We start from the raw sequence: 12,500 nt of genomic DNA, 5'->3' as shown, positions 1-12,500 counted from the left end.
CCAGCAACGTTTCTTTCTACTGAACTCATCTGCCGGTTTGCACGAATTGAAACCGATGTAGCAGTGTTCACCACTCTTGCGCGTTTACTCTAACATCTATAGTCTGTGAAGAAATGGTGTGAGAACTGCCGGCCCTGTCTAACTCAACGGTTAATCAAAGCAGTGGAACGGAGTCCACATCCTAATCAGATTTTTTGTTTACACGCTAACGCAGTCTATCTGACGGCACTTTCGACTCAGCAAGAAGCTCTTTTGTACGATATTGGTTCTCCTCACGGTAAACTGGAAACTTCTAGGTGTGAGAAAACAGCAGTGCAGTGGACCCACCCTGTTCAGGAAGTGTAGAGTTGATTCGTAGTTGCATGTGTTGTGTACTACGTACGACTTGTTTCAATGCACGGATTCTGATTGCTACATATTTACACTAACCGCGTACATTGAGATCATTTCCCAAACTACCGCGCTGCAGATCTAGATTCGGCGGCCGTGTGCTGTTGGCGAAACTGAATGCTGAAAAGAAGTCGTGACACCGCAGAATATTAGTTAAATGGCTGAGCTGTCTAAATACGTACTAGAAGCGAACGATGATGTCAACTACGTACTTCGCGCAAAACAAGCAAGTGCGTGCAGCGATGTCGCGTAACTCAACCTACATGCTTAGCTAATCGAGTTGTCTTTATCAATCTATGAAACCGTATCCGGGGTCCCACGTCACTATGACGTTTTCGAAAGCGACCAGGCTCTTCTCGCGCTGGAGCAATTTCGGTAAAAAGAGAAGAGCCTGGCTTGCGAGGCTAACTTTAGCCTGTGCTTCGGTAGCCAATCTAGCTGTTAGACACACCTTATAGGCGTGCTCTACATACGGGCAAAATTATAGCGGCGCATGCGGCTTCGTCACAATTTTTGCCTACACGCTGCATGTGCTCTGGCCGTACTTTGTTCTTCGGGGTGATTTGCCAATACTTTGGAGCCAAAAACAACGTATTCAGACGTTCCTTACGTGTTTATTGCTTCGGACGCATCATTTGAGGCCGATGCGATGGAGAACGAGTGAGATATTCCGTTTGTGAAGACAATGACGCGCCACGCAGTAGGTATGTCATTTGGGTATCTAAACGTTTTGTTTTTCGCGAGATCTTTGCAATGAGACTTTCAGTAACTTTTCTCCAGGTTTGGCCGTTAGCCGTTGGGGAGAATTTGAGCTATGCTCATAGTAACGGCAAGTTCTCTGTTGCTATGGCTATGTACCCGTATGTTTTGGTTAAAGAATGCAGTCTAGAACAACTATTCAAACTGTTATATAATATTCTGTATGTGTAATAGCTCTCCAGACAACAGGCTTTTTGACTGTGTATGTATTGTAATTTTCGCATGTATGGTGTGGCTACAGTTTGAATAATAGGTAATTGACTGTAGTTACACGTGCGCACAGTAGGTAATTAGTGTCATGTGATGGCGCTAATATCAGCAAACGGAAGAGGAGGGGCTGCTATAGCGTTGAATAAAAGCGAAGAGACAGCCTGTGCACAAATGCTTGGTGATATTTTGAAATATTAATGTAATAGTTAGTGAAAACAATAAGAAAATTTACCAATTAGGTCATACACTAATACATGAGACGTTTGTGACTAGAACCACTTGTGTGCTTAGTATAGCTGTTTTTCACACTCAGAAAGTGCATGTAGTGTAAATTCTAGTTACTATAATTACGCTTCCATTTGTTTCTGTATCTGTTCGCTAATTGGATACTCAGAAACGTTAGCTCCTAGATTGTTGTGATTACAGCGACACTTCGTGAGAAGATGCTAACTTGTTGTCAAGACAAACGAACAATAGGACAAGAAAAGACTCCCCTGTATATAATTAATTACTGTTGCAAGAGGGTGCAAAACATGTAGCCATTGTACAGATGCTTTCTGATGGTTGTTGTAAAAGTAGTCATCAATAGAAAACATCCACGAAGTTTGACATGCTTCATCTCATTACTAGACTAGAAGGAAGTTCCATGAATAGATTTCGTTAATGTCTCACAACTTGGATGGGATGGACTTACACTAGCATTTCGCTGTAATCCGTACAGTAAGATAGTGATCGTGTAAAACACCAATAACATCTCCAGTGTTTGTCTAGTGTCATAATTACGGGCTGCCTCTAGCTGCTGGAAGTCATCTGTATATAAAAAGAATTGCAACTCAACGAGACATTCATATATTGGTTTCGAGTCTTTGACTATCTTCTGTAGACGAGGATGAAGACACCGCGTGTACAATTATTGCTCTCACTCGTGTTCATACTGTCTAGTTCAAGCTATGCTGCAAATACAAACATCGGACTTACGAGACACCTCTGCGAGAACGACCCGCCATACGAACTGGAATCCTTGTGCATGTCTATGTTTGGTGTTACGTGTCCATCACAAGTTCAGTTGGGAGACTGGGAATACACTCTGATCGATGTCAACAGCTCGGTCAATAGCACCGCCGCTATTCATTGCCCCGGAGAACAATTGCTGAAGTACGAAAGACGAACTAATCTTTTCTCTGTTCCTTCCGAATGTCGTTCAGGCGTGCGCATCGATGCAGAACAACAGTACCGATGTAGGTTAATTTAGTAAAGTAACTGTTTTGTTGTTATTTATTTATTAAATATTCTTTCTTATACGTGTACACCTCTAAACGTAACGTATTCTAACATTGCAGGTCCACCTACTCTACCAGACAAGGCCATTCGCCTAGGGCGCATCTTTGGCAGTTTCGGCTCACCTTCTTCCAAAACTCCACACGAGCAACCTCCAGCAGCTGCGACAGAAGACGCGATGTCGTCACCTAGAAGAGAAAAACGACACGTCGGGTGCCAAAGTGCCATCGACCTCGCCATTCTCATCGATTCTTCTGGCAGCATTACGAGCACCAACTTTTACAAAGCCCGCACCGACGTGGCCTCACTGATCAGATACACTTGCAATGACTTCACGTGTGATAGTGGTCCACGTGTTAACTTGGCTCTGGTGACGTTTGGGTCTCAACGTTCTACAACCTTTGACTTCGCCTACTCTAAAAATTACCATAGCAACACCGATAGCATGGTAAGAAGCATCAACAGAGCGAGATACTTAGGTGGAAACACTGAAATGGTGACGGCTCTAAACTACGTCAATAACTACATTTTTACTTCGAGCAGGGGTATGAGAGAATGCAGTGAGAGAAGGCTCATTATACTAACTGACGGTAAGGGTTTCGTTGGGGCAAACGTCCGAGCCGCGGGAGCAAACTTGCACAACAATAAGAAGGTGGACGTTTACGCTTTTGGCATCGGCAGCGGGATATCGAATAGTGGCCTGAAAGATCTCGTGCACCTTAGCTCCAAGACCAGACTAAACAACATCCTGCCTTACCTAGTCTACTCAACGTCAACTGAGTTTACGAATGCAGTTCAGGTCATTGAAAGTGTAACTGCTTACTCAAACAAAAACTGTCTTGAATCTGTTCTCAAGAAATGATCGAGCAGTGAACAATGACTAACTATACGTACTAGTAGCTGTTGGTAGCTACAGTCATTTGATGTTGTGTGTCGTTCTTGGTTTGAAAGTCGCAATTTGTTGCTGTGGGTGTTGTAATCAAACAAGATTCAAGTTATAAAAATCAACCGGTGCGCGGATCCATTGTGTATTCTCGCATAGCCGATCCTCCCCGTTTTACTGTCGCCACCGTTCGGAAGTAAAAAGAGGGAAGGACTGGCAACGCGCTTGCACACACACACACACACACACACACACACACACACACACACACACACACACACCAATCACAAGCACTGGCACACAATCTTGACTTTGCTTCATCAATACTGCACCAGCTCATACCAACAGCAACTACACATATCACTACAGATTCAATTCAATCAAATTCATCCAAGCAGAGTTTATGTCCGAAATTGCTCATTCAATCCAAAATTGCCATGAGAATAACCTCACATGACAACCGTCAATCAATCACCCAACCAAACCAGCCCCACCCGAACATCTCAGTCTCCACTCGTGGGGTCGTGAGCCACATCACTCTGCTCAGGATCATCAGGAACCGAATAGATTTGCTCCTCAATTGCTTCTGTCTTCACATCACTGCCATCTGTAGGACGACCCTTCTCCACCAAATCGACTGTTGTGTCGTAGTAGACATTGTCGACCTCACTGGCTGTTTGTTTGACTGCAGTAACGTTGAATTCCTCATACAGTGTCTCATCATCCTGAGATCCTTGAGAAGTAGGATTGTCGGTGGTGAAACGTACGGGGAAGGTGCCAGGCGAAAATGAATGAGGACTATCCTTCTGGTCTTGAGTAGTGGGGTCCTCGTTGTTGAGACGCAGAGGTGACGGACTTCGAGAATACGAGAGGAAAGGATCGCGTGGAACTGGAGATGCTGAAGGAGTGACGAAAATGTCCTCTTCTGTACTGTTGTCGGTTTGATCTGAGTGATATAAAGACTGTAAATTAGTTTTAAATGGGAAATGGAATATGAGTAAATGGAGTGAGGATGACAGGAAGGCAAGCAAGCACACAGACATATAAACAGACAAATGGAGAGGCAGACAGAAAGACAGACAGACAGACAGACAGACAGACTAACAGACAGAAAGACAGAAAGAAAGACAAAGACACAGACAGAGAAACAGACAAACGGCGAAGAGACAACAACACACAGAGAGACAGACAGATACACAGGCAGACGAACAGATAGACAGATCAACAGACAATGCAGGGGCGTCCCTAGATTTTTGTAAGGCGTGGCAGAAATTGTTATAACCACGTCCACCCTTAATTTCTGGGTCACGCTCATTCCAATTTTTATGAGGTCGCACCCCCAAAAGCTTTGATGCAGGTTTACTTACACTGAGATGCCCCAAACTGTTGTCATGCAATGCTCAGGCACAAAAGGAACAAAATGGTTTATTCTTAGTTCACTGTGCTTGACCACATGATAGATATACTTACCCTTATACCCGTGGAAAATTTCCAGACTTCAAGATGTGAACCTAGTACATAATATAGGAAGGGCCAGATATCTACAGAACTCAGTTTGTTACCAACAGATACTGACCTAAATAGTGAGCGGTGCTGACAACCACTGTTCATCTTTGAGTACTTGTATGTTCATACCATATGGCAGCCTTTGTCCTAATTGGTTTTATCTTCAAACCAAGCATCCCAAGAACTATTTGTTAGCCTCAAACAACTTCCCACTTTTCAAAATACAAGGACAAGTCCATTGTCTTCATAGCTAATCATGGCCTACTCATGCAGCAAAGCATGGCAGACCTGTACCAAGTGGAGGCCAAGGCATGGCCAAGCGCAGTGCCTTTTGTATGCTTTGGACAACCCTGCAAAAAAACAGACAGACAGACAAACAGACAGACAGACAGACAGACAGACAGGCAAACAAATAAATGTACAAACAAAAAGACAGACAATCGAACGAAGAGATTGACAACAAATGAGTGAGCAGACGTGTACAACATCATACTAGTTCTGACCTTCCCCAGCTCTCTGTTGCCGTCGTTTCAGTTTCATAGCTAACTCGTCTGTCACAGAACTTGCACCCTTTTCTGATAGTCTCCTCGTTGCCCCACCCGACGACTTGCGCAATTTCTAAAATTAATCTCATAAACATCACAAGCTCATACAGCTACCTTTGTACAGTGATTCTTACCAATGTGGTTGCCAAGTGATGCATGGCACTCTTTTCTGCTTCGCCAGGCTTCTGAGAAAAGATATTCATGTATAAGATTAGCAGTAACCGACACACATACACACATGCACACACACACACACAGACACACACACACACACACACACACACACACACACACACACACACACACACACACACACACACCTGCACACACACATGCACACACATGTGCACACAGACATGCAAATACACATGCACACACAATAAATAAACAAACAAATAAACATATAAACAAACAATAAACAAACAAACAATAGACAAATAATTAAACAAACAAATAGACAAATAAACAAAAAATAAATAAACAACCTTTTGAGAGTCTGAGTGTTTGAGTAGAACTTGGCCTGACTTGATTCTTGCCATTATCTCAGCCATTGCGTCGACACGAGGATCTTTAGGTGCTTCTGCAGTTTTCTTCTTCTTTTTGTTCTTCTGCACAATCTCATTACCAAGAAAACACATAAGACACAAATAAATGAAACAGACAAACAAACAAACAAATATACAAAAACAGTATGAATAACATATATACAAATAATGGACAAATATAAATAAACAGATAAACCCAGACAAATAAATTAAACGAAATAATCAAATAGCCAAATAAATATACAAACAATAAAGAAACAAATAAAAAGTATAAATACAGTAACAAGCACAGATAAATAGACAGATAGACAAACTAATAAACTAGCAGATGGACAGACAGATGGACATATAGACTGACTGACTGGTAAAAAGACAGACTGACAGACAAACAGATTGACAAGCAGCCTGGCTGACAGACAGACAGACAGAAAGACATACAGAGACAGACAGACAGACAAACAGACAGACAGACAGACAGACAGACAGACAGACAGAGACAGACGAACAGACAGAGACTGACAGACAGACAGACAGACAGACAGGCAGAGAGACAGATGGCTGACTGATAGACAGACAGACAGACAAACACTGACCGAAAGACAAACAGACAGACAGACAGACAGACAGAGAGACAGACAAACAAACAGAACTTTTGAGAGACAGACAGACAGAGAGACAGATAGAAACACAGACAAACAGACAGACACTCACAGACATTCCGAGTTAGACAAACAAACAAAGTATAAATAATTAAATAACTAAATAAAATAAGAAACAAATAAACAGTAAGAATCCAAGTCAACCATCAGAGCAAAGATTCACTAAACCTAAAAAATATATAAACCATCAATTAAACTTCTTACCTAATTGGCCTAAACGTTGGCAATGGTGGTGGTGGTGGACCAGGTGGGGGGGTGGGGTGGAGGAGGATGAGGAATCGCACTCGCCGGCGGTGGAGCCAGAATATCTGTGGGGCCTTTAGCCGCTTGTAGTCGGTCATTTTCTTGTTTCAGTTTATCACCTGTACAAACAACATCAAATCAAAAAGAAATCAAGAAACAAAGAAACAAACAAACAACTGAATAAACGAACAGCTAGACAAAATTGCCAAGCTGCTCAATACATCACAGGCATAGAAACCCTGACAGCCAAAGAGGCCAAGATGCACCAACAATTTTCCGGTTATTGCGTATGACTAGTGTGCTACATAACTTTTATACAAGTATGAGGGGCAGAGTAATCACCTGAGGCAATGCAAAGTGCTGATAAAAGGTTAAGCCACACAGTTAGCCTCGAACTTCCAGACCAGAGAGCGCGCGAAGCGCGCGAACTCTAGTCTGGACCAAGTCAATACTAAAATGATTTCGGAAATAGTCTTCTAAGCCAATCAGCTTCTACAACCCGAATCTCGGTTGTAAGTTCTGATTGGCTTAGCAATAACTGATTGCGCGTGTGTGAAATACTCGTGGGCGGCTAAGTGCACACCAGAACAATTATTAAACTCTGCATGCCAGAACAATGATTAGACTCTGCACGCACACATCTTAGTTTTAGTTTCAGCTTCATTTCTTCGATATTTTCAAGATTGCAGTGACAGGTGACATGCACAGCAGCGTCGCCAGACCATCACCTTTGACAACCGGTCGAGCGGTAGTCTCGCTAGTCGAGCGGTTAGACTAGCTAGCGGTCTGCCGAAGAATCAAAGAGTCCTCGTTTCATGCCGTCTACCCACATATCGCCGCAAACACGGCAGACGTCTCTTCTTTCTTCGTGAGATCTCATGGCATTTACAAATGATATGTTGATCTAGGTAAAACGATCCTACGCTGTTAGACACCATTTATCATCGTTGTTGATAAATACTTCCGAAATCATTTTAGTATCGACTTGGTCCAGACTCGAGTTCGCGCGCTTCGCGCGCTCTCTGGTCTGGAAATTCGAGGCTACCGCACAGTACACACTAATAATGGTCACGAGACGCGCATACGCTGTATCAGAAAGGAAGAGTGTAATGATAACTGGAAGTAAGTTATGGCACACTTGCCATACAATATATCATGTACATGATCTAAAACACATGCCCTCGTGACAGACAGGCAGACCGACCGACCGACAGACAGACAGACAGATACTTTATTCTCATATAGACTCTACTTGTACATTTGCTAGGAATTTGTAAAAGCAAATCAGTCCTTGCAAACAACAAAGTCATTGATTAACTAATGGACTTGGCCTTGAATGTCAAATAAAATGATCTATCTAAATCACTATGATTAGGTGACAGTTTTGAAAGTTTTCTGAGGATAACTTCAGCATTGCATCATTGCAGAATTGTAGAAAATCTTTTCCTCCAATACGACATAAGCATGGAAGCATTAAAATTGGCTTCTGGATTTACTGACTGTTGTGACAAATGCTGCAAAAAATTCTCTGCCTTTGTGCCCCCCCCCCAAATGTTCTATCACAAGAGAAACACATCTTGATACATATCCTCCTGAAACAAGCTCATCTGAATATTTTTTATTTCTGTTCTTCTCTTGTCGAGGTAACAAGACCATTTTCCTTGCTACCCCTCTTCATAATGTCCTGACAGACAGACAGACAGACAGACAAACAGATAAACAGACAGGCAGACAGAAAGACAGACAGACAGGCAAACAGACTATAGACAATAGCACGGACAACAGAATTTAAAGCAGGGCTTGTGCTAGCCATGCGTTCAAGAGAATGATTTTGTTGATTCCCAGACTAATTGATCTTGGTTCTATAAAAGGGTCAATTATTAATTATTTGCAGTATAATAGAAATCTTGGTGACTTTTCTCAGCAACATATAGCAGAAATGTTGCCCAAGAATTGGCAACCATTTCTAGTTCCATTGTTATAGTAATGAGAGAACTGACTTGATCATACTGCACATGCTGTTCCACGATACTAGCAACATCCCTCCATTAAAGCCTTACTGCTACGTTCACAGTTTTGCCTTGTCCAAGTGATTCTCTTGAGTTGCCTACTTGTTGCCTTTGCCAGTACCGACTATTAAGTTTTGGAATACGGAATCAAGTTACTAACTAGCTCAAAAGTGTACTAAAGTTTGAATGATCTGGAAACTCGTAAAAAGAGAATGTTCTTTACAAGAGTACAGAAGCAATGTACATATACAGTGGTTTAAACTTTTCACCCCAACAAACAAAAACCAAAACAAGCAAAAACAAAATCGTAAGGACACATACTTAAATCATCACAAAGACAGATGTCATCTCTCTTGGATTGTACATGTGTTAGTTAGTGATATACAAATATTTGCTGTTCAAACACACACACACACACACACACACACACACACACACACACACACACACACACACACACACACACACACACACACACACACACACCAGTATACTAATTATATAACTGTCATTCACGTCACCAACCATGTAACAATGCCATAATAATTATATAATTTGCAATACAATACCAGTTGGCAAAATGCATATACAACATATACCTATAAGTGTCAACAACGTAATGACTGATACCATCAACTGAAGTAACTAAACTTAAATTAATTAACATACTTTAATTACAAACAATTATAGCTCTAAACATACATTACCTCAATAATACTGTAGCTGTGCGACAACCAGCAGAGTTATGAATATGTCGTCGTCATCCATCTACAATGATTCTATGCATTAGTAATTATTATATGATTTACATTAAATGATCTGATTTGTAATGAGTATTGAAGTGTCTATAGATTATTTCATGTACGTGTTTATACCAACTAGAGAATGCTTAACTAATAAATATTGTGTAAATACATATGGTATGCTATCATTTAATTGTAGTGTTTATCTGTTAATAAATCTTTTGTAGGAGTAGTTGTGAAATAGAATTAAATTGCCCGAGTACTTTGCACTGTTCTAATTGTATTGGTAATTAATTAATTGCATATTACTTTATTGGACACAGGAAATAAACTTGCAATAAATAGTACACAATTTGATGTATGCAGTGCACGCCACAATGTAAATATTGACGCACAATTCAATCCAGTTATTAATAATGTGCGTAGCAGATGCGCGCACCCAAAAATATTTCAAGAAAACTGCTAAATTTTTAGGTAACCGCAGAGAATAGTAATTAAAATCACTTTACTTTCCTTCCAATTTATTCGAAGTCGATTTGTGCCGAGAGAGCAACGTTCAGCGGACGACACTCAAAACTGAGGCCCCCTTTCAATAAACGGTGCAGGTCACTGCTCGAAAGATACGCAAAAAGACAGCAGTTCATTTATGTCAAAAACGCGGTTGCAACATGTCCATTCACTACCAAGAATCAATTGGCGCGCCGGTAGCCTCGTACACCAAAGCGCATTCGCTTTCAGCGGCTAGGTTCCCAAACGTCGTCCAAAAAATAATCGCCCGAGGCCGGAGAGCGCTTAGACACGAAAGCCAGTTAATCTGTTGATGGACAAAGTGCTGATGAATAATGAGCCCAGGAATGGCCTACATGGGACTGGTCCGCTAAACCTACTCTTTCCAACAACGTTTCTTTCTACTGAACTCATCTGTTAGCCTCGCCCCAGACGAAGTGTAGATTGCGGCCCCGGATGCGCTGTCATCACCCCTACGTCTAGTATGGTACCGCCCTCTGCGGTCACCGTTAATCATGTCCCTAGGAACATGATTAGTGTCAGTTACAAGTATACTTTGTCGGTGTAGTAGATTACAGGAAACGACTGTCGCGTGAGATCTTCGCTAATTAATTTGCCGTACGTAGGCAGCAGTACAATGCATTGCAATAGAGGCATTTGACGTATTGCAGCTTCAACTGAAATTTGTGTACGCGTTCAAAGGCGTATGGTGCACTGCAAGTGCCATTTCTGATCTTTCATTTCACCGCTACGCTCTCTAAAGTAGCTGCAATCTCTTGCTAACGCTTGATAGCGGCCAAAAATTCGCAATATCAACAAGTGCAGAGGCTAGAACAACGTCAAAGTCCAATCGAAAGCTCAGTTTCTAGGTAATAACATTAGTATCACAAGCGCTGAAGAATTTGATTACATACTTACTCCCGCCCAGAAAGGCGGTACCATACCAGACGTAGTGGTGATGGCATCACATCCGGGCCTGCAATTCACACTGCGTCCGAAGCTAGGCTACTCATCTGCAGGTTTGCACGAATTGAAACCGACGTAGCAGTGTTCACCACTCTTGCGCGTTTACTTTGACATCTATAGTCTGTGGGGGAAATGGGGTGAGAACTGCCGGCCCTGTTTCACTCAACGGTTCATAAAAGCAGTGGAACAGAGTCCACATCCTAATCAGATTGGTGTGTAGACTACTAAGGCAGTCTATCTGACGGTACTTTCGACTCAGCAAACAGCGCTTTGTACGCTATTGGCTCTCCTCACGATGAACTGGAAACTTCTAGGTGTGAGGAAACAGCAGTGCAGTGAACCTACCATGTTTAGGAATTTTAGAGTTGATTCGTAGTTGCATGTGTTGTGTACTACGTACGACTTGTTTCAATGCGCGGGCTCTGATTGCTACATAATATTATTTACACTAACCGCGTACATTGAGTTCATTTTCTCAAACTACCGCGATGCAGATCTAGATTCAGCGGCCGTGTGCTGTTGGCGAAACTGAAAGCTGAAAAGAAGTCGTGACACTGCAGAATATTAATTAAATGGCTGAGCTGTCTAAATACGTACTAGAAGCGAACGATGATGCCAACTACGTACTTCGCGCAAAACAAGCAAGTGCGTGAAGCGATGTCGCGTACCTCAACCTACATGCTTGGTTAATCGAATTATTTCATCAATCTATGAAACCGGATCTGGATGTCACTATGACGTTCTCGAAAGCGACCATGGGCGCGTTTCTTTATTCTCTTCTGCCTCTTCTGAAGAGACAGAAGAGATTCTGCTTAATTTCTTTATTTTCGGAGGAGGTGTCAGAATAGTGGTCAAAAGTGTCGGAAGCGTGGTTAGAGGTGTCGGAAGACTCTTCCGCCTCTTCCAGGAGAGGAGGGGCGCGTTTCTTTATTCTCTTCTGCCTCTTCTGGAAGAGTGTTCCACCTCTTCTGGAAGAGTTATCTAGAAGGGTAGGTGCAGACGGAATAGGTTCGAATAAAGAAAAGATACTAAAGATATGGTGCATGCGCTCGTGTCAACTCTTTGGCAATGGGTGATTTTCGTGTCAAACTGGCAGGAGTGACAGCAGAAGTGACGTTGCTGCTTCCTTCTGTTGACGAAATGAGATTTTTTTCGTCTGGAGAGCTTGAAGTTGTGACCCCAATGTTGGGTGAAGAGCGCGTAGCCAGAACTCACATACTTGGGTATGTTGAAAGGGTTGTAGTGTTATACGACGAC

The 12,500-nt window shown here is 42.2% G+C and overlaps 2 protein-coding genes across 2 annotated transcripts in view; both read left to right on the top strand.

The window, feature by feature from the left end:
• Positions 1 to 2,198: 2,198 nt before the first annotated feature.
• On the top strand, positions 2,199 to 3,645 carry LOC134186548 (collagen alpha-1(XII) chain-like). The gene is made up of 2 exons (XM_062654540.1): positions 2,199 to 2,597; positions 2,700 to 3,645. Exons 1-2 carry the CDS (start codon positions 2,249 to 2,251, stop codon positions 3,497 to 3,499), a joined length of 1,149 nt encoding a protein of 382 aa, XP_062510524.1. The 5' UTR covers positions 2,199 to 2,248; the 3' UTR covers positions 3,500 to 3,645.
• Positions 3,646 to 12,311: 8,666 nt separating this feature from the next.
• LOC134196975 (shootin-1-like) overlaps positions 12,312 to 12,500 on the top strand; it is a 6,893-nt gene continuing 6,704 nt past the window's right edge. The window contains exon 1 of the mRNA XM_062666203.1: positions 12,312 to 12,479. Coding sequence (XP_062522187.1) covers positions 12,312 to 12,479 — 168 coding nt within the window. The remainder of the gene's footprint in view (positions 12,480 to 12,500) is intronic.

The sequence above is a fragment of the Corticium candelabrum genome, chromosome 1 (assembly GCF_963422355.1).
Source record: "Corticium candelabrum chromosome 1, ooCorCand1.1, whole genome shotgun sequence".
Taxonomy (NCBI): Eukaryota; Metazoa; Porifera; class Homoscleromorpha; order Homosclerophorida; family Plakinidae; genus Corticium; species Corticium candelabrum.
This window is presented reverse-complemented; position numbering and strand designations above follow the sequence as displayed.